Source organism: Mustela nivalis (genome assembly GCF_964662115.1).
Source record: "Mustela nivalis genome assembly, chromosome: 10".
Lineage (NCBI taxonomy): Eukaryota > Metazoa > Chordata > Mammalia > Carnivora > Mustelidae > Mustela > Mustela nivalis.
The window spans coordinates 32,787,113-32,812,039 of record NC_139029.1 but is presented as its reverse complement, the minus strand read 5'-3'; the positions used below and the strand labels follow the sequence as shown (position 1 = coordinate 32,812,039).

General features: G+C 55.0%; 1 protein-coding gene and 1 long non-coding RNA gene across 5 annotated transcripts in view; one reads left to right on the top strand and one right to left on the bottom strand.

Annotated features, from left to right (window-relative positions):
- Positions 1-38: 38 nt before the first annotated feature.
- LOC309842677 lies at positions 39-24,920 on the top strand. 2 transcript variants are annotated; one of them, XR_014299727.1, is made up of 6 exons: positions 39-118; positions 291-473; positions 12,394-18,815; positions 21,679-22,661; positions 23,140-23,259; positions 23,837-24,920. It is a non-coding gene; the product is annotated as an uncharacterized lncRNA (long non-coding RNA). The 2 variants fall into 2 exon arrangements; XR_014299728.1 differs by having other exon boundaries at positions 21,679-23,259.
- ST3GAL3 (ST3 beta-galactoside alpha-2,3-sialyltransferase 3) overlaps positions 2,364-24,927 on the bottom strand; it is a 191,546-nt gene continuing 168,982 nt past the window's right edge. For all 3 annotated transcript variants that reach the window (XM_082687201.1, XM_082687202.1, XM_082687203.1), the window contains 3 exons: positions 8,955-9,101; positions 8,609-8,755; positions 2,364-3,446 (listed from right to left, as the gene is read on the bottom strand). In XM_082687201.1, coding sequence (XP_082543327.1) covers positions 3,357-3,446; positions 8,609-8,755; positions 8,955-9,101 — 384 coding nt within the window. In that variant the 3' untranslated portion in view covers positions 2,364-3,356. The remainder of the gene's footprint in view (positions 3,447-8,608; positions 8,756-8,954; positions 9,102-24,927) is intronic.

Genomic DNA, 24,927 nt, shown 5'->3' with positions numbered 1-24,927 from the left:
TATGCTAGGTCCCCCAAGCTGGGCTGGGGGAGGAGACGCTGGGAAGGAACCCTGGGGATGCAGAGTGGAGAACCCGGGCGGCGGAGAGGCACGGGAACTGGGAGTTCAGAGTTTGTAGGCACGCAAAATAGGGAGTTGGGAGGCTGGGCGGAGGGCGGGCAGGGAGGAGACAGGCCGGTCGCTGCCTCTGCTGTGGGGCCCTGAGATTGGCGTGGGCTCCGGGGTCCCAGCTGGCTAAGCCACCGTGGCTGCTCTCCGATCCCTGGCCCACCGCAAGCTTCTCTCCGCAGAACCATGGACTGGTCGGATTGGTGAAGTGGGGCACTGGGGCTCCGGAGGCCTGACCCTGCTCCAGCCACCCTGCCGCTCGCCGGGCAAACGCTGCGCTCCCTGGGGCTGCGCTGGTAGGAGCGGGAGCCCCGGCGGCAAAGGGGAGGGTCACAGAGGAGAGATGCATGCACGGAAGCTTTGAGGTAGGAGCTGGAGGGTAGTGTTTCAGGTGCCTAATTACAGCAATTTGGCAGGTGAGGTGGAGGTTGAGTAACACGGATAGAGGTAAGGAAAGGCCAGACCCTGTGTGTCATACTGGGGAGCCTGGACTTTATACCAGTGGACGGGGACCACGGAAGGTGGCAGGCAGGAAACTGGTGCAACCAGACATGTGTTTGCAGTGACTGGCTGATTGGGGCGGGGAGAGGTGGCGGGAGATGTAGGGAGGCTGCTGGGGAGAGAGGAGACAGGCAGAGACTGGGGGGGGGGAGGGGCAGAGGGCCACAAGGCTTTTCAGACCACAGCTTCTTGAAGACTCAGTTGGTGCCTGATTGGATGGGATGAAGAGGTAAGACGGACAAAGATGCGCCTCTGGCCCGGGTGACCAGAGGGGTGGAGGGTGCTTGCTGGCAGCGGGGCGCCCTTGAGGAGGATGGGTTGGAGACAGGAGCTCCGGAGATGGAGCAGGACCTGTGGATTACCTTAGTGACCATGTTCAGGAAGTAGCCGACTGTGTAGCCTGGAGCAAAGCGGAGAGAGCTGGCCTGAAGAGGGCAATTCGGGATTTGCTGACCAGCCGACAACTGGGAGCCGTGGGTGGGGAGGAAAGTGCTCAGGGGACGTGTGCGGACCAGCTAGGCCTTGTCTATGCATCAGAATCACCTGTGGACCTTTAAAAACCACCCACATCTGGGCCCCACCCCAGACCTGAATCAGAATCTTGGGGTGGGCATGTGCAGGTTTTCCAGTTTGCACGGGTTGGCCTGGTGTATGGCCAGGGCCCAGAACTGTAGCTTTGTTGACAGCAGGTCCTGTGCAGGGGAAGCCCGAGCACAGAGAACTGCTGGGGGGGGGGGGCAGGGGCTGTCTGCGGGCCTGACAGGACCCCTGGGGGACAGGGGACCAAGCAGGGAATAGCTTCTCCCTTCGCTGCTTCCTGCAACCTGGGGCTCAATCAGTCATGGCTGCCTCTTGTAGGCCGTCACCTAGACACGGTACAACTCCAGGGGGCGCATTCCCGTAGAATGCGGGAACTCATTGGAATGGTGCCGTTTCCAGCAGCATCCCAAGGGAGTTCTGGGTGTGCCTGTCCCTCTGTCAGGGCCTGGCTTTCCCCCCAGCAGAGGCGGCTTCTGCCCGAGAACCAACCACAGCAGTTAAGGGGGCATATAGGACGCTGGTGGCCCTTGGGATGGCTGGAGAGAGGCAAGGGGGCCGGCCAGCCTCACTTACTGCCAGTGGCAGCTCTGGCAGGAAGTGCACTCCATGCCTCAGATGTGGGTGTGGTTTGCCCTGATCTCAGGCCTGCCTGGGAACACTGGGAGGGGAGCCATCAGATTCTAGGTCTCTCGGGGTCGGGGTAGGGGTGTCCTTTCCCAGGTTCACCTGGGGATGCTTAGAGCTGGGCTCAGCCTTCCTGTTCTGTGTGGGTGGAGAGGGGTTGCGGGGAGGGGTGCGCCTTTGTGCTCTGGGTGGGGATGGGGCCTATTTCCTCTGGAGCTCAGCCCTGGGAGCCAGGAGCAAGTGTGGTCGATGAGCTTCTATGTCGGGGCTCAGCACATCATTTTCCTGAGCTTGCAGGAATCTCTGTCCCTGTGTAACTGGGGCTCTGGGGACCTTTGGACTTCAGCCCCCTGCCCTCTGGCTCCTTCGGGGTAGGGCAGACCCTGGGGCATGCCCTCATACTTGTGGTCGGCTTCTCTTAAGGTGAAGAGGGTACGGGACTGTGAGGGATGGGAGAGGCTTCAGAAGGAGAAGAGGAAGGGGTCCAGGAATCTGTGGCCTAGAGAGATGGCCCTTGGCTTTCATGTCGTTGCCGAGGTCCCAGGGTCCTGCTTCTTTCAGGAGCATCACAGAAAGCAGAGGAGGCCAGATTCAGGGAAGAGCTTTATTGCTTCCAGGATGGCTGCCCAGGATGGCTGCCACAGCCTGGACAAGGTCCTTGAGCCTCATTTCCCTCTGGTCCAGGCTAAAGGCAGAACCCAAGGACCTTACAGTCTCATTGCTGAAATCCAGAACAGCTGCCAAGTTGGTCAGTCCAGGCTGGCGCACTGTCCTGTGGATCAGCTGGGGGGTGTGGCGGGGGGGGGGCATTTCCATCAGGCTAGGCCAGGCCTCGCCTCCTGAGCTTTCAAGTTCTCTCTGCTTAAGCCAGGGTCTGTTTTGTTGGCTTAAATGATGGCTCCAGGTTTCCCTGTGGGGTCGTTAGGGGCTGGTGAATGGGAACACCCCATCTTCTCCTCAAGAAAGGCGAAACAGTGTCAGGAGCAGGAGGGGGCTGGCATAAGATCCTGCCGACCTCCGCCAAGCCCCAAGCAGGGTACGGGCTAGTCATGGCACCCCCCCCACACACCTCTACAGGGAGCCCACTGGTACCACTGCCCGGCGGGCCCCCTGGTGGGCCTCTTTCTGCATGGCAAGTGGACCCAACTTGACATCTCCAACCTTATTTAAAAATAAATTATCCCGCCCCTCCCCCCCTCCCAAATTCACAAAAATGATAATACACCAAACACTGATTGGAGAAACGATTCCAGCAGCAGCCTTGCTGCCTGATGTCCACCTCCTGCATGCTGGGCCTGCTGGGCACAGCCGGTGGCCTTCCAGCCCTGTGGCTTCAAGGACCCAGGCTGAGAATGAGGCTAAGTGCTGGTCTCTGAGGCTGGCCTCTGGGCAGACGCAGCTCTGGCTGCCCTGCCAAGGCCTCGCCACCTCTGGAGCCACTTGGCACTGTCCTTCTCTGGGTCTGAAGACTCCTGCACCTTTTAGGCAGAGCCAGACTGAGGCCAGTGGGGTGGGCAGGTGGCGGCGGCTGCTGCTTCCTCTTGGTGGTGCCAGGACCTCCGTGGCCATGTGCTGGGCCCACGTCAGATGCCGCTGGTTAGGTCAGTGATGACACGTGCTTTCACCAGCTTCCGCAGAAACTCTTTCTCTCGCTGGATATTGTGCGTCCAGGACTGGAAGGCAAGGCACAGGGAAGGGATGAGTGGAGCTCGGTGCTCTCCTCTGCCCAACACTCTCCCAGTGCTCTGTGACTGGAGGATCTGCTCATCGTCCTCCCTTCCTAGAACCCCTTTCCACACCCTACGAGAACTCTGCCTCTCCTCTCCTTCCAAGACTTCGAAGACAGGGGCCTTCCCACCCTTGTTCAACAGACGTCACCTCCTTGTCTAGCTGTGCATCCAGGGCACCTAGATCCTAGGCCCTGAGGGTATACCAAGTGAGTCAGGGAGAGCTGGCCCAGGCCTGGGGGCTGTGCCCTGCTGGAAGGAGGACTGCGTGGGGTCGCTTAGTCATCCTTCGGCCTGATGCAACGCGGTCTCCAGGCTGATGAAATCCTGCCTCCCAGATCAGAGGAGCAGAGGGTGGGGGTAGGGGGTTGAGGACAAGAGGCTCACCTTTCTGTGAATGTGGAAATTACAGGGAAGATGCCGCCTTCTGGGCCTTTCCTGGGCGAAGACTACACTTGGGCTCAGGCTCTCTCCTGTCCCTGATACTTGCACCAGGATGCTCTGGTGGCTAAGTCCCTCAAAGAATGAAAAAGGACGGGCTGACTGGCTCAGGGAAAGCGGACAGTCTCTTCGGAGTTTGTATGCACCTGACTGCACTGCGGGAGCCTGACCGTGTTGTTCACGGAAACTGCTGGCTGGGGCTAAGGACCCAGGGCTCTGTCCTGGCCCTAGTCTCATCCAGTCCACCTTCTCCAGCTTGCCAAATTTTTTTGATCGGAAACACAGGCCAAATTCCCTGTATCCTCTGACTATGCCCTTCGACTTCTTGGGCTAACCATGAACTTGGCTGCTCCTAAGGACAGTGTCCCCCAGACTCATCTCAAATGGTGACTGTTTCTTCTCTCCCACTCCACATTCCATGGTGCCTAGGTCTGCAGGGTCTGCCTCTCTTAATCGCTGCGTCTACACCACTGTCCCTCCAAACTCCCTAAAGCCTCTGGCTCCCCCTGAGGCTCCTGTCACATCACTCTGCCATCGGCGACCTGTCCCTTCCTGCTGCAGACCCCCAGCGTGATCTGCCCTCATCCCTCGAAGAGTCACTCATTTGGCACACTGTCTCTCTTTGAAGGCAGGGACTATTCGGCACACAGTAGGTGCTCAATAAAGATGTGCTGAATGAAACTGCATTTTGTGGGTAAGAACACAGAGGCCTGGAGGAATGGCAGGGCCAGGATCCGAACAAATGTGTACACTTAGACCGCTTCCCCTCTATCACCTGCAGGAAGAAGCAATCACTGGTGGGTTTGTTTCAAGAACACCCACCAGGAGTCACTGATGGTTGAAAGCTCAGGGGAAGACTGGATTTTTTTAAAAAAGCTTGTTTACTTATTTTTACTCATCTCTACACCCATTGTCAGGCTGGCACTCATGAACCTGAGACCAAGAGTTGCATGCTTTTCTGACTGAGCCAGCCAGGCACCCCAAGACTGGACATTTTTTATGATATTAAGAAACTGTTAAAAAGTTTTTTTAGGTGTGATAATAGTATTATGATAGTTTTTTAAAAAGTACCTATCTTTTAGAGAAAGTTACTGAAATATTTATGGTCAGAATAATATGGTATCTGAGACTTGTTTCCAAATAATCAGTGCACGAAAGGAAGGGCAGGTGAACACTGGCCAGGCAGTGATAATTGAGGGAGGTCAGTGATAGATGCATGAGCGCTCATTATATTACTGTCTCTATTGATGAATATGTTTGATAATATGTGTCCATAATAAAACAGGAAACACAATGATTGGCCCTGGGCTGTAGCTCTCTTAGGCCAGGCAATGCCACCTCATTCTCCCTTCCACGTGGACGGCACAGGAGCTTACCAGAGCTGTCTATTACTGTGTTGTCTACACCGTCTATGGGCTGGGACCGAATTCTGGCAGTCTTGGGTCCCCAGCCTCAGCAGGACCCCTGATTCTGGATGCAGCTGTCCTTCTGACAGCTCTTTTTCTTCCTCCATCTCTGGTTCCTCGCCCCTCACCCAGTCATTAAACCCTGGGGCTGTGCCAACCACTGATGCTCTGTGCTCTCCCTCTCCCTTGGCAACCGCTCCCCTCCCTGCTGGCCATGGACCTCAACAGGCAGCTGTGCTCCTGACTCACACAACTCGCACAGTCCCGTGTGAGCCCACATCAGCCCTGAGCAAGCTGCTGAGCTTCCATCCTCCACCTCCTCCTCCCTGCTTCCTGGGAGCACGTACTGGGCACCATGCCTGCCGCTGTGCACTGCCTTTACTCGTAGCTCAGCCACTGGCCTTCGAGGCTGCTCTCCCCATCGTACACGGGGCCACCTCACTGGTGCAGCCCCTGGCCACTTCCCAGTGCTCCTCTCACTACTTCTTGACAGCGCCAGATGTGGTGGACAGTCCCTGTGTGCTGCTCCCTTGGTCTCCACAACCCTTCACCTTCCTAACTCCTGCCTTCTTTCGCTCTGTTTCCTCTCCAAACTCCTTTGACGTTCCTTGTAGCTCCCCCAGCACGGAACCTCGGCTGCCCACCCCTTCCTGCTGGGCCTGGAGAATGGGCCCACGGGCCAAGCAGAGGGGAACAGTGCTCGGGCCAGGGAGCTGGACGGTTCAAGTGCTTCCTGCAGACACTCAAGGTGGACAGTGGGGATCCCAAACACAGGCACCAGCACTTCCAGTGAATCCTCAACCAGGATACTGGGAGGTTAACAGTGATAAGTACAGATAAAACATTAATAATGACGACTAACAGTATGGATGCTTACTGGGTGCCAGGCCTTTTTTTCTAAACACATTATTGGGTCTAATCTTCCCCAAACCTAGGGAATAGGTGCTATCATTACCCCCTGGGTAGGGGAAGGAAAGAAAGGTACAGAGCCAGGTTCTACACCCAGGCCATGGGATCTCCTAACCTGAAGTCCCCAGCACCCCGCATGGAGCAGGTGCGGCCAGTGCCGTGAGCATCAAGGCAGCCAGTTTCAGAGGATGATGGGGGTGGGGTGTGGGGGGCGGTCTGGCCTGGAAACTGAGATCTGGCGTGCCCAAGAAGAAAGGAACAGGCTCCACCGAGGGCTTCAGGGAAGGTGCAGCCCTTCTCCCTCATTCCTGCACTAGGGCAGACCCAGGCCCTACTGATCGAAAATTCTTTCTCTGTCTCCGTCTTCTCATCCACTCTGGAGTCAACGGAGTCTTCGTGTCTTGCCTAGACTGCTGGGACAGGCCCCCAGCTAGCTCAGTCTCTGCCTCGTGGCCTTCTGTTTCGTGCTGCAGCCAGAGTGACCTACTACATGCCAGTAGGTGACGCACTACATGCTAGTGACCTACTACATGCAGCCTGAAACCCTCCCGTGGCTCCTCCAGGCCGGTGGAGTGATGTCCAAACTCCTCACCGCGGCACAAGAAGCCCTGCGGGAGCTGGCTACAGCCTCCCACCCTCTGCCTGGAGCCCGGACACCAAGTTTGCAGGAAAGCAGTGTGTAAGAGGCCAAAGATACCATGGAACAGAAGCCAGGAGACAGGTGAATGCTGTGTTAATGGTTCCGAGTGGGTGCAGGCGGGGGCCAAAAAGGCAAGAAGATACACAAAGAGACATAGAGGGAAAGACCAACGGGTCCTGGCAACGAGGAGGCAGGCCTGGAACCACTACTGAAGGCGAAGGCATCAATCTGGAGCCGTCCTAGCCCCGCGGTGGGCCCCCCACTCCTGAATCCCACTCCAGGCAACAGGGAGGCCCCACCATAAGGCTGTTCCGGGTTTCCCAAGGCGCGTTTAAATTCCTGCAATAACTTCTCACGGCTTAAGGTGCCTGAGTGAACAATACACGCGAGATCCTACAGAAAGGAACTTAACCCACAGACGGGGACGCCAAGCTCCTGGAGAACGTGGAATGTGAGAAGACCGTCCAGGATGGAGCCCTAGTGAATGCGGACTCTTTGGGGGTGGACTGAAATCAAGGACGCTGAGGAAGAGAATGAGAGAGCCTGGCAAGTGAAATGAGAGGAACACCCGAGATCACGGACTCGAAAGTCCGAGCAGGAAAAGTTTCAAAGAGGAAGGAGTGGTCAACTTAAAAAGCATTTCTGAGAGGTCAGGAGAGATGAGACTTACACATGTCCACTGGATTTGGCAGCCTTGCGCTGAGTCACTGGTGACCTTTGTGGGAGTCATGGCAGGGGAAGAGGGAAGTCGGGCTGTGATGGAGTGAGGAGGGCAGAGGGGGCGAGCCCACATGAGCTGCCTGAGTCCCTGCTGTAGTCTGTGCTCCCACTGGACAAAGGGATGGTGGGGGAGCCTTCAGGGAATCCAGGCTCGGGGCTGGTGGGGGGCATGTGAAAAGGTACTGAGCAGGAGGGAAGGCTGGCTGAGATGGGAAGCACTACATTTAGAGGACTAGGAGTCTGCACAGACGGGAGGCATTCTCCAGCACCCACTCCACCCCAGCCTCCCCCTACCCCCCGCCCCAGGTGGAAGCAGAGAAGCTGCTCAAAGCACTGGCTCAAGATGTGCAGGTCGCGGGCTGGCATCCGTGGGAGGCCGGTGGTAGCAGTGAGGGGACTGGGAGAGGGATTCGCATGGGCTCTGGATGTGAAGGCAGAAATGCTGTCAGAAGAGACTGGCTGCCAGCCCAGACACCAGGAATGCTTCTTGAATGTGAAGACACCTGGACATGTGGACCACCTGGGAAGCCATTCTGGGTGATCAAGAGCATCCATGCTGCAGGGCTTCCCTTCCCAGGGAGGGCAGAGGGGTGCAGGGACTGTTCTGGCACTGAGAGGCAATGTCTCTGGGTGGTCTGAGAGGGCATGGAAGTCTTCTGGGGGAAGATGGTGCTGAGCTGGTGCCAGGATTAGCATGTGGCAGTTGGGGAGAGCAAGGATGAGACAGGTGCGGGACCAGGGCAGGGAGAATGCCAGGGAGGGAAAGTTCGGGGAGAGAAGGGCAGGGAAGGGGGCACTAGGTTCAGGGGCACAGAGGATGCTTGGTGGCCAGAGACCCAAAGGCAGGGATGGATCGCCTGTGATCCAACTTAGCTAAAGGCAGGGCTCTGGGCAGCTGGACCAGCCACTGGTTCACTCTACTCTGTCTGTCTGTCCTGAGAGCATCCCTCCCTCGACCCTGCTCAGAGACCACCCCCAACCCAGCCCAGCACCTCTTTGATGGCCGCCATGCGCACGGTCTCGTAGTAGTGCAGGGGTGCGTTGGGCGTGCTCATGTCATAGCCAAAGCCTGCGACTGCCACCTCATCACAGCCGTGTAGTGCCATGGTCACCGCCACGCTGCCAAGGGTCGGGATGTTCTGGAGAGGACGGAGGAGGGCAGAATTCAGCTGGTTTACTGAGCCAGGCTGAGACCCTTAACCACACTCACCAGAGCTGAGCTCCATGTCCCAGGGCTGGGCCCCTGCCCCCCCCCCCACCCTGCCACCCTGTCCTCCCCTCCTGAGGTATCTCTGGCCCAGCTCCCCTCTGCCATCCCGCAGGGCCTTGCCATCTCACCCCGCGACCCATGAGGCCATTGTTGAAGGGCAGTCCGATGAGGGTGAAGGCGGCCTCCTGGATGAAGTACGGGTTGAGGATGCGAATCTCGGGGGGCTCCTTGGGCACTCGTGTGGCCACAGATTTCCAGAAGCCATCAGAAGCACTCTGCAGACACAGCATAAGCAGGCGTCAGCTGGGCACACAGCTCGTCATGGGACCGTATGTGTGGGGGCAGGGCCCCAAGTGTGTACAGACAAACGAGAAACAAGATGCAGGCATGATGTATATACTGGGGGACTGGGGAAAACAGGGAACAGACACCCTGGTAGAGGAATAAGCTGGTGTGCTGGGGTCAGGGGTGGGGGGGTCACGACACAGGATGTATGACAGAGACAAGAGTAGGTGGTGGGGGACAGGGAGCACATGGTGGGGCCACCATGTGTGAGGGAGGACACAGAGTGAATCGCAGGGCAGGGGCACTTCTGGGTGGGGCCCTGAGGTGTGCCATTCTGGTTCGCGGGGATTCCTGGGTCAGCAGGAGGACCCAGCAGCCCAGCTGTCCCCTCCCCTGTGCAGCTGAGGGGCCCACGAAGAGCCTGCCCTCTCTCTCCTAGCTGCTCTGCTGGGCTCGTCTCCTTTCCCTTCTGCTGTCTCTCCTTGCTTTCAGTTAACTGTTCTAAAGTGAACCTGAAAAACAAGGACAGAACGTGAGCTAGTAAGGCGCAGCAGAACACAATATGCCACTGATTAGCAGTGGGTGACTTTAGGCAAGTGACAAGCTCTCAGAGCTTTAGTGTCTCTAACTGCAAAGTAGAGATCTCGGGGAGCCCAGTCCCGTACAGGAAAGGCATCAGGTCTCAAAACTTGACATCCCAGCATCCATTCCAGGGCCACAACATCCTCTCCTGATCCTCTCCCTTCCTCCAGCCCCAGCCCTACCTTTCTGTACAGTCCATGAGCCCTTCCTGGTCTAGTCCCTGAAGTCGGTCACCCTAGGGAGCACACAGAAGAGCTCACAGCCCCCTGCCCCTTGCCCTTCTATTGCCCCAGCCTTGGGAGCCCATCAACTTGGGCTCGACCCATTCATCCACCTTTTCTGCCCACTGGGCTCCGACTAATGCTGGAGAGAATCGCACCAACCCTGCAAACTGGAGGCATTACCCAGCCATGGACTCCAGCCTGGTATCTCAGGGTGTTTATTATTTGCCTAGAAAACCTAAGAAAAACAACTAAACTTAGAACGGACAGAATAACTTAGTAATGGGACATGAACTCCAACAGGAACAGTCACCAGATATACTACAAAGGAGATCCCATTTGCAATCTTAACAAAAAATATCAACTACTGAGCTACAGACTTAGATATGTGACCTGAAATAATAATTTTAAAAAAGCGATAATCCTTTATCGAGATATATATAAAAAAAAAGACTTAAAAAAAGAAACGGGAGAGACAAACTATGTTTTTGGATGGGAAGGCTGAATATTAACACAATGCCAAGTCTGCCCAGATTCATGTAGGCTTAAGAGAAGTCTAAGAAAAATCCCAATAGGGGACTTTTGAAATTTACCAAAAATAGCCCCCAAATTTACATAATAGGTATTAGAGTATATTATGAATTTGCAACTATTAAGGCATTGATAGATGTGTAAGAATCAACACAAACAGCAATGAACCAAGAGAGCCCGGAAGCAGAACCATATACAGATTTATATGTATTTAGCTAAGGTTATGGTAAAGGAAGCTTCACCGCCCGTGGGCCCAGGACCATTTTCTCAGCAAGTGGTATTTGAAAATCTGCTCTTTAGAAAAAAAGATCCTTTTACTTCCTCTCCTCATACCCTACACAAAATTACTAAATGCTAAAAAAGCAAAACTAAAAGAAAATTAGAGTGTATATTTTATCACTGACTTTTGACATGTTAATGCAATGTCAGAAATGAACTAAAAAAAAAAAACAGATTTTGACTTTGTAAACATTTTTAAGGGTTTTTCTGTATCAAAAATAGAATAAGTGGGGTGCCTGGGTGGCTCAGTCGTTAAGTGTCTGTCTTCAGCTCAGGTTAGGATCCCAGGGTCCTGGGATAGAGCCCCGCATTGGGCTCCCTGCTCCGTGGGAAGCCTGCTTCTCCCTCTCCTGCTCTCCCTGCTTGTGTTTCCTTTCTGTGTCTCTGTCAAATAAATAAATATTTTTTTAAAAATAAATATTTTTTTTAAAAATGAATATTTTTTTAAAAAATAGAGTAAGTCAAATTATGAGGGAAACAAAAAAGTGAGAAACATTTTGCACAGATAATAAGAAATACATAATTTAAAAATTAATGAAAAAATTAACAGGACACCATAAAAGTAGGGAAAGAGCACAAGGGAAAGAGCACAAGGTTAATAAGCATAAAAAAACCAATAGTGACAACGAGACACAAATTCAAATAAGGTGTTCCTTGTTATCCTCTAACATACGTGTACGTGTGTGCATGTGTCTCTCTGTATGTATCTTGGCACTGTGGAGGTCGGCACACCCGGGCGGGATTCTCCTGCACTCCACTATAGGAGTAAAACTGGTGGAGCCTTTCTAAAATGAAAATGACAATATAACCAAAAGCCTGAAGGCTGTTTTTGTAGCTGATGACTGCAACCTTCCTCTTCTAACAGTAATCAGAATGGTGAAGACCTCTGTAAAAAAGGCTGCTTACTCAGTGTTATTTATAAAAGCACAATTCAAACCAGAGGAAAATCCAGAAGTATACAGCAGAGGTTTGGCTAAACGATACAGCTATATAACTGATTGTTACAGCCATCAAAAGTTTGTTTTCTAAGAACCGGTCTCACCAGGATGTCTCATAACTTACTGAACCAATCCGCCGTTGCTGGACATGAACGTGGTTGCTGGTTTCTGCAGATCTGCTCTGTCTCCTCTTCTACTATCTGTATGTTCTTCTATCCCTTCTACTATCAGTTCTCTCTCTCCCACTATCCACCCCACCTTCCAAGCCAGAAACCCGGGAATCCGCACTGGATTCTGTCTCTCCAGCCCATCCTGGCTTACCGGTCATCTGCTTCTTTCCATTCTATCTCGGAATCCCACAGACCCAAAGGCAGGGACCACAGGACCCCGCAGGAAGGGGAAGGGTGGAGGTGGCCAAGATCTTATGCAGAGCTGCGGAGGAGCCCCTGCTGAGAGGGCCAGGTGTGGACTGGAAGGAATGCAGGTGCCAGCCCGTGCTGTGCCAGGCCCCTGTCCCCTCCGCGGGACCTGGCAGGCCCCAACAGTTCTGCACCTGGGGTTCCCGCCTAAGCCTGCCCCTCCCCCCACCTGAACAACAGGAGGCACAGTGGCTGCTCAGGAGAACCAGGAGGGCACGGCGGGGGGTGGGGTGGGGGTGGGGGAGCAAGTCTCCTGGCTGGTTTTCACAGACCTTACTCATTTACATCTCCTCCGCTTTCACCACTTCACAGGTACAGTCCCCAAGATGAAGCAACATGCTCGATCAAGGTCACAGAGGTGGCTGGGCCAAGTGTGACACCTGAGTGTCATGAGGCCAAGATAGGTGTTCTGCCACCCCAATGACCGTCGTCACTGCAGTACCTGCCTCCGGAAGTCTGGGGCCTGGGGTTAAGGGTGAATGAGCCCTCCCCTCTGCCCTCCAGCAGCTCCGAAGTGAGGAGGGGTCGCCTGGCAGGTGCCCCACATCCCATTTCACGAAGGCAACTGGGGTTCAGAAAGGCGAGGGGAGAATCTGGCTGGATCCAACTTCAGGAGCTGGTTCTCTCCATGACATGAGGTGTCCTCTCTGAAGTCCCATACATGAGGACTACGTAAAACCGTCAGAAATGAGCTTATCAGCTCTGCCCTCTGTGAGACTCGGGCCAAAGCTTCAGTGGAGAGGAGAAGCCGCTGATCTGGCCACTTTGGTTTGAGGGTACTGAGTGTCACAATGACTGGGACAGGCAAGAAGTCGTTCTAACACACACACACACACACACACACACCCCTCTCTTTAGCTCCGTGCTGTCATACAGCAGCAGGCCTAGCTCCTGATCTCGGCCTCTGCTCCCTGCCTCTGGGAAAAGGAGGCCTGGGCATGGGTTTCGAGTCCCAGAGAGCCCGGCCAGAGAGCCCCGGAACTGGTGCACCGAATAGTTCAGCGGCTCTGGTTTCTTTTCTCCCGTTGTCACCGACCTGAGGCAGAGACTCCTCAGGAATTTCAGGGAAAGGAGAAATAAGACCAAGACAGGATTTGGGCATGTCGGGGTTTTCCCAGCCATAAAAATACCGTGTACCAACAAACCCCCAGCTGGTCTCCTAAAATAAAAGCTATGGCTTCTCTTCTCAGAAAAAAACCACACACACACGAGCACATACACATTTTACATTCTGCACACCGATGCGAGGGTCATGGGATCCCCGAAGCCAAGGGACCTGCAGACCCCGGCTGAAGAACCTCTGTGCCGGGAGGGGGGGAAACTGGGGACAGGCACGGAGGAGGGTGCCTTACCGGCGACTGTGTGGAAGTAATGGATCCCTCATTTCTACGCCGGAAAATGAACAGACTGTTATGTATGTAAACTGACATTGAAATAAAAACTTGGACAGGAAAAAAAAAAAAGAGAGAGAGAGAGAGAATCTCTGGTAATGGGGCGAGAGGGGATGAGAAGCCTGCAGCCGACCCTGAAGGGGCAGGTGGAAGCCGAGGCCCCGGAGACTGACGGGAGCCATGAGAGAGGTGGGGTGCCGGGCGGGAGCAGGAGGGCTGGAGCCCATGAAACTTGAGCCTCACGTCCCAACTGTACATGTGTGTGACCTGGGGCAGTCACGTCATCTCCTCCAGCCTCAATGTCCTCATGCATAACAGGGGTGATGGGACCCACCTCCCAGAGTTGGGAGGACTGTATGGATTGTAGAGCCAGATGCCCCACGCACCAGGACACAGACGTCCAGACATCCAAAGTTGGGGTGGGGGTGTGTTTCTCCCTGGCTCCTTGCAGGAGGGCCGTGGGCGCTGGAGCCTTCCCCCGCTGGCTGACACTGCCAAGCCCGCCACCGGAACACAGCCCTATCCCAGAAGGCCTACCCAAATGTAACCCCAGGCCTCTCACGGCTCCTTTCCCTGCCCCGCAGGACACAGCGCAGAGGCCTACAGAATGGTCCAACCTCTCCTCGAGGCCAGCTGGACCCTGCCTTCCTTCCTTGTCGAGTCCCTCCCCTTCCAGGAAGGTCCCTGGCTCAGTCAAGTCAGGACCCAGCTTGACAGTGTGTGGTGTGCGGCCGCTGCAGTTCTCCTGCTGATAGGCCTTGCCGTGGTCTTCAGCACAGCCAAGAGCAACAGGGGAAGCTTCCAGGACAAGAGCGCCTCCCCAGCCAGGGCCCATGGCTTCCCCGTGCCGTCGTGGAATCTCCTCCTGCAGCCCCTTCCTTCTTCCCCTTGTTCCTTAGGAGAAGTCTGGAAGTGGAGAGGCTGACCACGGGCTGGTTCACTGTGGCCCAGAGCAGGGCAGGTGTGCTCCCTCCTGCTCCCCACTGCTCCCGCCTTGAGACAGGCCAGCTCTTCTCCCCGGGGTCACCCCAAAGGCCACCAGGTCTCCCCACCTCCGCCTTCAATTTCTTCCACGTCCCTGCACAAATCTGATCCGCACGCTCTCAGGACCACCGTATTCCGTGGCTTTCCGCTGCCCACTGGGACAGCTTCGCAGGATAATTAAGAGCGTAGGTCTGGTTTTTGGTTTTGTTTTCCTAATCCAGCAGGAATCTGTAACGCAGTGGGAAAGACAGGGCGGTATACAAACACCTCCGTATATGGCAGGGCGGTTATAATGTGAGAAAGCGCCGAAGAGAGGTTCAAAATATCTGCTGCACTTACTTAAAATATATACAGAGAAGACTCATCCAAAAAACCTTCAAGTGCATGGCACATAAAATAGGAAGGACAGCAAAGTGACACAACTAACAAAACCTCAGGGGAAACGAGCTCAGGGGGCGCCTGGGAGGCTCGGTCAGCTAAGTGACCATCTCTTGAGTTTGGATCCAGTCATGATCTCAGGCTTGTGGGATCAAGCCCCCATCAGGCTGCACAGATTCTCTCTCTCTCCCTCTGTCCCTCTTCCCTTAAAAAAAAAAAAAAAAAAAATGAAGAGCTTAAAAAGTAGGCTATGTACAGATGCAAATATCCCAGAGCTAATGATTAACCCAGATCAACCAATCAATGAATACTTGAGGGCCTGTTACATATAAATCATGTACTCTTTGTACAAAGAGATTCTCTAACATTTTGGACAACCAGTGACCCCCCCAAACACGGATTACAATCATATAAAAAGAGACCTTTACCAGCATCTGGTCCAGTCCCCAGCTGAAGAAACCAAGGCCCAAGAGGCTTGTTTTCTTCTCTGATCTACGTTGCCCGAGGATCCACCACCATCCTTCTTCCCCAATAACCCAGACGTAAGTCCTCCACCCCCCCCTGACCTTTCCCTTTCCCTCACCCCCAGGAACCAAACAACTACCAAATCTGTGGCTTCTGGGCAGACCCATCACACAACCTTATGCTTCCCACCTTCACGCTGTCCGTCAGCCCAGCCCGGCTGGTGGCCGGGGGTTGCCCCCATGATTCCGTAGGTCTGTCTTTGAACCCTGACACCCTAACTACCAACCCTGTGTCCCAGCCACGTTATTTGCCCTAAGTCGTCTCATCCTCATCTACAAAATAAGGGAAAGAAGAATAGGTCCTCCTTTACCGTGGTTTGTGCTACGACAAATCAGTCCTGTGTGTAATACGTTTGGCAACAAGTCAGCTCGCTGGCTTCTGCTACTGTTTATACCACAAGATGAAGTCCAAGCTCCCCAATGTGACCCTTCACCTTCTACCCCCCTGCCTACCCAGCCTCATCGGCGGTCCTTGTCCCCACATCCATGCAGGCCGCCCCCCAGTGCATGTGGGGTGAGGGACAAAATTACAAATGGATTCCACGTGCCACAGGTCTACATTTTAGATTCTAAATGTTTGAAAGTTACAGATTAAGCTATCAAGTTGTTAAATAAAATATATTCTACTCTCCCTTGAAAACCCATCTGGAAATCCGGATTTGCGTTTGGAATCCTGGCTCCTGCAGATCTGGGCTGGGCCCTGGTGGTGTCAGGAGAGCCTGCCTGGCCCTGCCTCCCTCCTCTCCCCAGGCCCGCCCTCCCCCCACCTCACACCACGAGAAGTGCTGTGTACACGTGCGCCTGCTCCCCAGCCTCTGCACACAGTCCCCGCTGGGCTTCCAGGTCTGCACACATGGAGGCATATCCTGTCTTTGGGAGGACAGAAGTGGACTTGGCCCTGTGAGCCCAAGAAACTCTGAGTCTCTAGCTGCAGGTAATGGTCTACCGAGTGAGGATGGGCCTGTGGGAGGCAGCTCCTTCTTCAGTCCACAAATGGTGTGGCCAGAGGAGAGCCATGCGCCCCCTGGCCAGGTCCTGGGGCACAACTGCACTCATGCCACATGCCAGTTACACCGAGTCACTGAATATCCACTTGTCGCCCATGCTCTTCTGTGTGCCCTGAACTTCATCCAGCACCTACAGAGGCTGGGCCAGGGAGCTAGCTGGTTAGGGTTCTGGGCTTCAAGTGTCCCAGAGGCCAAGGCATGGGGTGGCGGGACCTTCTTGACCAGGTGGCCCTTGCCCTGTGCCCAGGGCCCGCTGCCCTCCCTGACGCACTCATTCCTGGGCCCCTGCCTGGCTGAGTCTCACTTCTCAGAAGGTGGTGGTCACCTGCCGGCCGAGGCAGAGGAATCGTTCATTCCCAACATGGAATCCAGCGCCGCTTCACTGACCCTGCCCGCGTGGAAGCAGCAGGGGCGGGGGTGGCCAAGACAACATGGCAACACCCGCCCGAGTGCCCATGTCCACCCCAGCTGCAGGGTCAGCCCCCTCCCCTCCCCACAGGGTCGTGGACACTCCTCCCTGTTGTTAAACTACAATTTATGTAATGAACCCCTCAGGTTACACTTGGGTTTGTCTGTTATAAATAACACTATAATAAAAATCTTTGTGTGCGCATTTGTCCTTCCTTTGGATAAAGGCTGTTGGTGCCAAATGTCATTTCCTTTCCAAAAACCTTGTCCCCATTTACACTCTGACTCACTCTGACTAGTAGCTCCGAAGCACCTGTCACCACACTGTTGCCAGCGTCATGTATCAGAATTTGAACACGTTCTTTCAAGATGTGGTAGGTGATAAAGGCATCCTGTTGCCTTTGCATGGGTTTCTCTGACTGCTAGAAAGTTCAGCATCTTTTTATTGTTCCTAGTTATATTTCCCCCTGTCTGATTTGTTCAGTCTCCTGCCCTTTTATCTGCCAGGGTCCTGAAGGTTTTCTTGTCAGCTTTCATAACAGTAACCATTGGTCCGTCACACCTCCCAAATAAACTTTTTCTGAGTTTTATGGTATCTCTAGTCCTTTCATTGTTAATTCGGCATAAATTTTCATATATTATTAAATCTGATTTCTCCTAGCACGTCTATCCCTTGAAAGTTCTTTCCCCTCCAGGGATCTGATTTCTATTCTACTTACTTCAAAGTTCCCTTTGGTCATGTTTTTATATTTTTACTTTTTAGTCCATTTGGAATTTACCTTGATGTGCGCTCTGAGGAGAAGGTCAGAAAACCTTTTTGAAAGCTATATTTGGAAAAAGCGATGAACAGAAATAGGAGTCGGCATGGGGCCAGCTCCGCGAGGCTGACAGACAAGAGAAAAGACGCAGAGCATCAGGGATGGGGAAGCTCTCATTTCTTCATGAAGCAGAGTGAACTTGACCCGCGAAGGGAAGATCAAACATACTTAAGGGAAAGGCATGCTTAGGAGAGGCACAAGGAGAGCAAGGGTCTGGAGCTAAAAGAACGACCTCCCAGGGCCATGAAAGGAGGAGACGGCCCGAAGGAGAGGAAGGAGCCCTGAGGGTTGGAAGACTTGGGTTGGAATCCTGACTCTGCCAGAAGTTCCTGCCTTACTCTGGGCCTCAGTTTCCACACATACTGATTCACTTACATGTGGCCAAATATGTTTAAGACTCGGCTGGAGGTGACGGACTTGGGAGAGAGAAACACAACCGTTCCCGTCCTCTGGGGGCTTGTAAGAGCTGACAGAAACGCAAAACCTTAAGTGGAACAGAGCAAGGAGCATTTTGCTGTGGGCTCTGACAACGGCCTCTCGAAGGGGAGCAGCTGAGGCACGGAGGCGGGAAACAGGGTATAGGTGCCCGCACCGCCAGAGTGCACGCGGTGTGCTGGATGCACGAAAGAGGCGCAAGGACAAGGGCGGGCGTGGCAGGGGCCAGGTCAAGGGGATTGGGCCGTGGAATCTGGCTGTATCACGGCTGAGCCCATACCCAAACCTCCTGGACTGCTCATGACAGCGGACTGCTGGGCCCGCGCCCAGAGCTTCTCATTCACAAGGCTGAAGCGGGGCGGGGGGGTGGTGGTGGTGGTGGGGGGGGCCAAATGCATTTTGGACACATTTCCAGGTGATACCGGTGCTGAGGGCATGGGACGGCCCTTTGAGAGCCACAACATGTAGGCAATGGGAACGGTTCAGCAGAACGAACCGCCCAGAGGGACACCTGAGGAGGAGTCTTTTGGATACAGATGTGGACAACGGACTGGAGGGGGACCTAACGGGACTCAGGGAAAGGGGAAGCTGCTGAGATGGCGTAACCGAGGCATTCTCAAAGGCCGGAGTCCCGGATTTGGAGACTGGATGAGTCCAGAGGGCAAAAGAGGTGGGGAATCAAGCCTGCCAAACCACCCCCTCCCCACACCCCACCCCACCTCGGCATCTGGCCAGGAGCTAGTAAGGCCGGGGAGCTTCCCCACAACTCAGCACTGAGCCCTGTTCACAGTAAGTGCTTGCTGGGGGTCTGCCGACAAGCTGTTCCTCTTAAGGGAGGAAGAAGCTGAGCCCGCTGGATTTGGAATCAGGCCACTGCCAGCAGAGAGAGAGAGATCTGGAAGTTGGCCTGGAGAGGGTTGAGAAAGAGAAGGGGAAGGCAGAGAGATGTGTCACAGACAAGTGAGGACTCTTTCCAGAAACCTGAACAGGAGGGAAGCAGGGCGGAGGAACACACAGGAAAGAGGGCCTTCATTTGTCAGGTGAGAGAGACCCGAATGAAATCACGTCTGTGAGAGGAGGATCCAGGAAGACGTGAGAAAAGAAGAAAGTCAGTCCCTGAGGAGGTGGGACAAGATGGCGTCCAGCGCCTGGGAGAAAAGTGACCTTGACTGGGAGAGGCACAAAGAGGACAGTGAGGAGGGAAGGAAGCCGGGGTGGATGGGGGTCCCCCCAAGCTGGGAGACCGGAGGCTGGGAAGTCCAGAGTTCCTGACGGCTGACGACCTTTGTTCTCCCGCGGGATGGGCAGACTTCTGCTCAGAACAGGGGCGGGGATGTCATGCAGAACTGCAGACCATGGTGGGTAGGTTGGGAGAAGAACAATGGCCAGGGACAGGACACGGGGGTGGCAAGCAGCATCACCACCGTCTCAGCTGGAGCGTCCCTCTTCGTGGGGGGTTCCCTGGCACTGCACTGGCTGGAGGCAGAGGTCGTGGGGGAGGGCACAAGGGAGTTGTGTGTGTCGGGGGGGAGACAGCATCTGAAACCTGGGTCTCTGTGTGACTTTGCTGACTGATTTGGACTGGCTGAATGAATGAACCAATGAATCAGTGAGAGGTAATTCAGTACGATGGGTGATGCAAGACCCGTCTGGTTCCAAGCACTACCCTACCACTTACTACTACTCGTGTCGTCTGGCTGTGCAGGGCTGTCGACGTGGCCGGCTGAGGCACTTCATGGAAACCGCGCAGCCCAGGGCCTGGCACGTGGAGGGGCTCAGTAAACCGCAGCTCTTACCATTCTCGTGGGCCATGCCAGGAGGGGAGCTGACAGATGGAGGATTCTAAGCAGGAGGGGGATGTAGTCAGGCTTCTTTCCTAGGAAGACCCCAGAAGCAGCCACAGCTGGGTGTGAGTTCAGCTCTGCCACTTAGCCAGTTGTGTGAGCTTGAGCAGGCAACTCATTCTCCCTGTGCCTTAGTTTGCCAATCCTCCAAATGGGGATACTGACAGAACTGACCTAATAGGGTCATTGTGAGAATTCCAAGAATGAAGGAATTCCAAGAAGGCTGGCAAAATGAAGAGGTTCATACATGCCAGCTAAGATGAGGATGCTGGAAAGAGGAGGAGGAACCAGAGGAAGAGGAGGAGGGGGACGAGGAGGAGGGAGACAGGCAGGAGGAGGGGGAGGAGGAAACAGCAGAGAGAACACTGATTATGAGGCCCAGTAACCACAAGGTCATAGATGACAGCGGCGAGAGGAGCAGGGGGCAGGGGCGGCATGAACCCCAATCCCTGAGCACGTTTTTTTTTTTTAAAGATTTTATTTATTTGAGAGAGAGACAGTGGGAGAGTGCATGAGCGAGGAGAGGGTCAGAGAGAGGGTCAGACTCCCCGTGGAGCTGGGAGCCTGATGCGGGACTTGATCCCGGGACTCCAGGATCATGACCTGAGCCGAAGGCAGTTGTCCAACCAACTGAGCCACCCAGGCATCCCTCCCTGAGCACTTTTTATCTGATGCTGACTCAGAAGAAGCCTCGTCACACAGGAAGAGGCCACAGAGTGTGCCGGCCTCAGCGCCCTTTCCAGGCACCCTGCACCGAATCTCCCCTGTGGTGAGGCGATGTGCATCCTGAGCTCCTAAGGCTCTGCGTCCCTCCCTGGCCTGGAACAGAGCAAGAGGTTTAGGTACAGATGGACACTCAGGCCCCACCTTGGGCCTGGTCCAGTAAGGCCTCATATACAGGGACTTGGTGTTCCTGTTCACCCTGGTGACTTCCTGGACTATTAGCCCAGCCCTGCTGTCTCTCCCAGGAGGAGCCTTCTCTAGGCCTGGCCTCTGACCCCTGCTTGAGGTCACCTCCTAGGTCAGACCCTACAGACAACCCTTCATTCCCTAGGGCCACCGGACTGTTCTAACAGCACTAATACTAATACTAATACTAACAAATAGCATTAATCATTGTCACAGGCAGCACGTACTAAGTGTCAAGCACCATGCTAAGTGCTTCTGTATTTCTCGTGGTTTATCTTCTGAAACAATCCTGAACAACAGGTTGTATTACTCCTGTTTAGGGGACGAGACTAAATCGAAGGGGCTGGGTAATGTGCCTAAGCTAACCCAGCCAACAAGTGACAGAGTCTAAATTTAAACCAAGTCTGTATGACTCCAAGGCCTGGTCTGTCGTCCCTTCTTAAACTGTGTTATCTTCCTAAATTCTGGGGCCCGGTTGGCTTGTGCCACGAATGCAGGGGCTCCGGCTGGCCTCAGGCCGCTCCCTGCTTCCCCAAGGCCTGAGCTACCACTGGGAGGTCAGGCCTGTGTGAGGCTGTCCAGGGGCCAACCCCAGCCCATCTTCTCCTGTCCTCCTGCTGGGCTGGAACCACGCCCATCCCAGCCCAGGCCAGGTCTCAGGGCCTCGAGGAACTAATAACCAGTCAGAGGCCCGACAGCAATGAGGCCAGCCTCCCAGTTGAGGGCGAGGTGGGAGGAGGAGGAGGAGGAGGAGGCAGCCAAGGGGACCAAGAGGGCAGCTCCCTTCTGGGTTACGAGGCATCCTGGGGTACGGGGAGGGGAGGCTGGTGGAGGCAGGAGGAATGGGGCCTGAGTGGCTGTGTGGGAAGCTCTGCCTCTCACGTGTCCTGTCTCTCCAGGCCCCAGGGACAATGGAGGGAGCGTCTCCAGCCTTCAGCAAACATCAGGAAGAGAACGTTTAGCTAAAGGACCTACCATGAGAGGTGGCTGCGTCATAACTCTGGTTTCAGGACTGTCGACCCCCCCCCCCCCCCCGCCCCCAGACTGTCAGAGACTTCGGGTCAGGAATGCGCAACACCTTAGTGACACCCGGCAAGCTGAGTGAGCGCGTGGAGAGATGGAGCGAGATGTGTCTCCGAGGGTTTCATGAGAGCCGGAGGCTGCCCTGTCCCACCACAGACTTCTACACACCTCTACCCCCATACTCCGGTTCCTCCTCCCTCCCTTTGACCTCAGTCCCTATTCAGCAGTCCCCTGGTGCTCATACATGGCCGGCTGAGAACTCCTCCAAGCTTGCCACCGAGCTCAGGACTCCTGGGGCCCGGGAGACGACAAACCTCTGGGTAACTTTGGAGTCATCTGTGCAGCTGTCCAGTAAGGCAGGGAACCAAGTGGCCACGAATGGTGACAAGAAGAGCCCCCATAAGGATGAAGAAAGTATGGCTTGCTGGCCTTAGCACAGCCTGTCTTTTGGGCTGCCCCATCTTCCTTTCCCACCTTTCCTCTTTCCAGATCATGTTAGGGCTCCTAAGTACCAGAAAGTGATGCCCAGTGAGCAGCTGTTCACATACAAGTGGAAGGCAGCAGCCAAGAACCAGGCCTAATACCTGCTCCAGCCCTATCCAGCCAGGCCTTGGCTCCCAAACACAGAGCTGCCTCCTTCCTGCCAGAATTCTACAGGTGGGGCTCCAGGCAGGTGCAGAGAGCTCCCCAGCAGCCCAACGCTGCAAGGTTGGAAACCCCGCTGTAGCAGGACAAGCCTATGATTGACATCATAGAGGAAGGGCCTGAAGAAGCAGCCTCCCCCACATTTGCCTGGGTTTCAGATGCCAGAGGAGTGAAGGAGAGCAGGGGATGTGAAGGCATCAGCCCTGGGCTTGGGGTAGGGAAGGGTTCTAGAGGACGGGATTCCCATGTCACCAAGAAGGGCTAGGGTTGGGGAGGCCATGGGCACCGCTGGCTCTCCTCTGGCAGCTCACTATGAAGGCCCAAGTTATCCTTGACTTGGGAGCCAGGGAAGGCTTGTGGAATTGCAAAGGACTCCTCCTGGTCCCCTCTCTCACCCCTATCAACCCTGGGAATGAGTTCCCACTAATACAAGGCTGGTGGTCCTACATCCCTGGGCATGGGTAGGCCAGGACATGGACTTCCACATGGGTAAGCATGTGCCTGAGCACAGCTCCTAATTCCTCATCCCAACTGTTCCAGTGCCTTCGGTCAGCCTGCAGCCAGTGGGGAGCACCTCAGGGTCTTCCTGGGAATAGTGAAGCCCTCCTGTCTACTCCCTGAGCGGCTGGAGCACAGCGAGTCTCCTGACAATAGCTGACTTTCCTTTTCTGCCTTCTTTCCTTACTTCCTAGGATGAGGTATAAGGGCCTTGAGCGAACTGACCTTGGTGTTCTCGGAAGGAACATGTGAGAACAGCCACCCCGCCGGCCTGCCTGTTTGGTCCCGGTCTGCTCGACAGGAAGCACGATCTGGTATTTGAGCCAACTCCACTCATATATGACGACTTGGCATTGAGGGGTTTTAAAAAAGCCAATGAGACGAGGGTCCTGCCCTTTAGGAACGCCTCTGACAGGTGTCTATGCGCAGAGGAGAGGGTGTGCTGGGAGGGGGCGGGCAGGTGGGCAAGAGTCCAGGGTGAGAAAACAGCCCTCAGGTTCTCTGGACTTCACCAAGGCAACCGGGATTCCCTCCCATTTCCCATGAGAAGCGCTTACCTGTGATCCCCCTTCTGTTGCCTTCAAGGCAGAGAGAAGAGCAGGCCCTGAGGACACTAGTTTTCAAGCCACTGTTCTAAAAACAGAGGGGCGCTCCCTCAGCCCCCATTCTCTCCCTGGTTCGCATGGGCGGGGGGCCAAACCCCTTCCTCCCCTTTGGGAAGCCAAGTTGGGCTCGGTGGAGCCTGGCTGCCTCGTTCGGCTTGGCTCTGGTGGGGAGGGGGTTTCCCCTTCCCCACTGTCCCACCTACCTGAATTTCTGGACCTGACTTCTGTCTTCTCTCTCGCTTGCTACCTACTTGACACTGCCTGCACTTGGCATTGCTTGGGAAAGGGCTGTGGAGTTAAACCAAATTGCACTGAGACCTCCATAGGCAGGTTACGCTGTTCCCATCCCCGAACTCGCCTCTAAACCTCCAGGAAGAACAACGAGCTTCTTACTGTAGGCGGAGGCCATCTGTCATCATTCTCCTCTGGTAAGAGGCTCGGGTATTGGAAGACAAATGGCCTGAACTCTGTAATACCCGTTCCCTGGGGTGGCTGGTTGACAGCTGGTTGAGGGGAGAGGGGGAATGGGCTCGGACACGTTGGCAGGTATCCCCGTGGGCCCAGAGCTGAGAAAAAGAGAACTCAGGAGGGGGACTCGGTGGGTGGTCCACCAAGGAGCAGTCACCCTACTCGGCCACACAATCTCCCTAGAGCAATGGATGGGCCCGGGCCCTTGCTCGCCTAGAACAAGGAGGACAGAATCTGATCATTGCCTGACTGCAACCAGACTCAGTGGCAGCTGGGGAGCCAGCTGTAGGTCAGGAGTAAAAGTACAAAGTGGGGGGAGGCCAGGACTTATGGGCTTGGAAACCAGCCTCTGCAGGCTCACTGAGGGGTCTACGATCCCTGCAGAATGTCCCCAGGGTCCAGATACAGCTTTCCTGCCCTAGCTGGGAAGGACGTTGGATCCACATGGGAGTCAGAGAGGCCTTGAAGAGGGTAAGGGGCTTGGAGAGGCCACTACAAGGTCAGGGCAGGGGAGTGTGAAGGTTAGGAGTGATGCTGAGGCTAGCCAAAGAAAAGCTTTCCTTCCAGGGGGACCTAAGGCCAGGGAAAGGCCTGCAGGGGCTGCCGGGGAGGGTCTCAGGGTCTGGCTCGAGAAGGCTGAAAAAGAACACGCAGTCTGGGCATCTGGGCGGGTGGCAGGTATCAGGCAGAGCAGCTCCAGGAGCCTAGACCAGTGCCCCTCGGCATCCCCTGGCCTCTCTGTCCCTTGGTTGAGTTTGGGTGTCTTTCACCTTTGGGTCATTAACGCTTCTTTTGCAAGGTTCCTACTTGTTCTTTGCTGGGTTTGGTGGGGGAGAGGGGGAAGGGGCTGACCTGGAAGCCAGGCAAGGCCAGGGCGAGAGGGGAAGGAGCTGGTGCACGGGGAGCTCA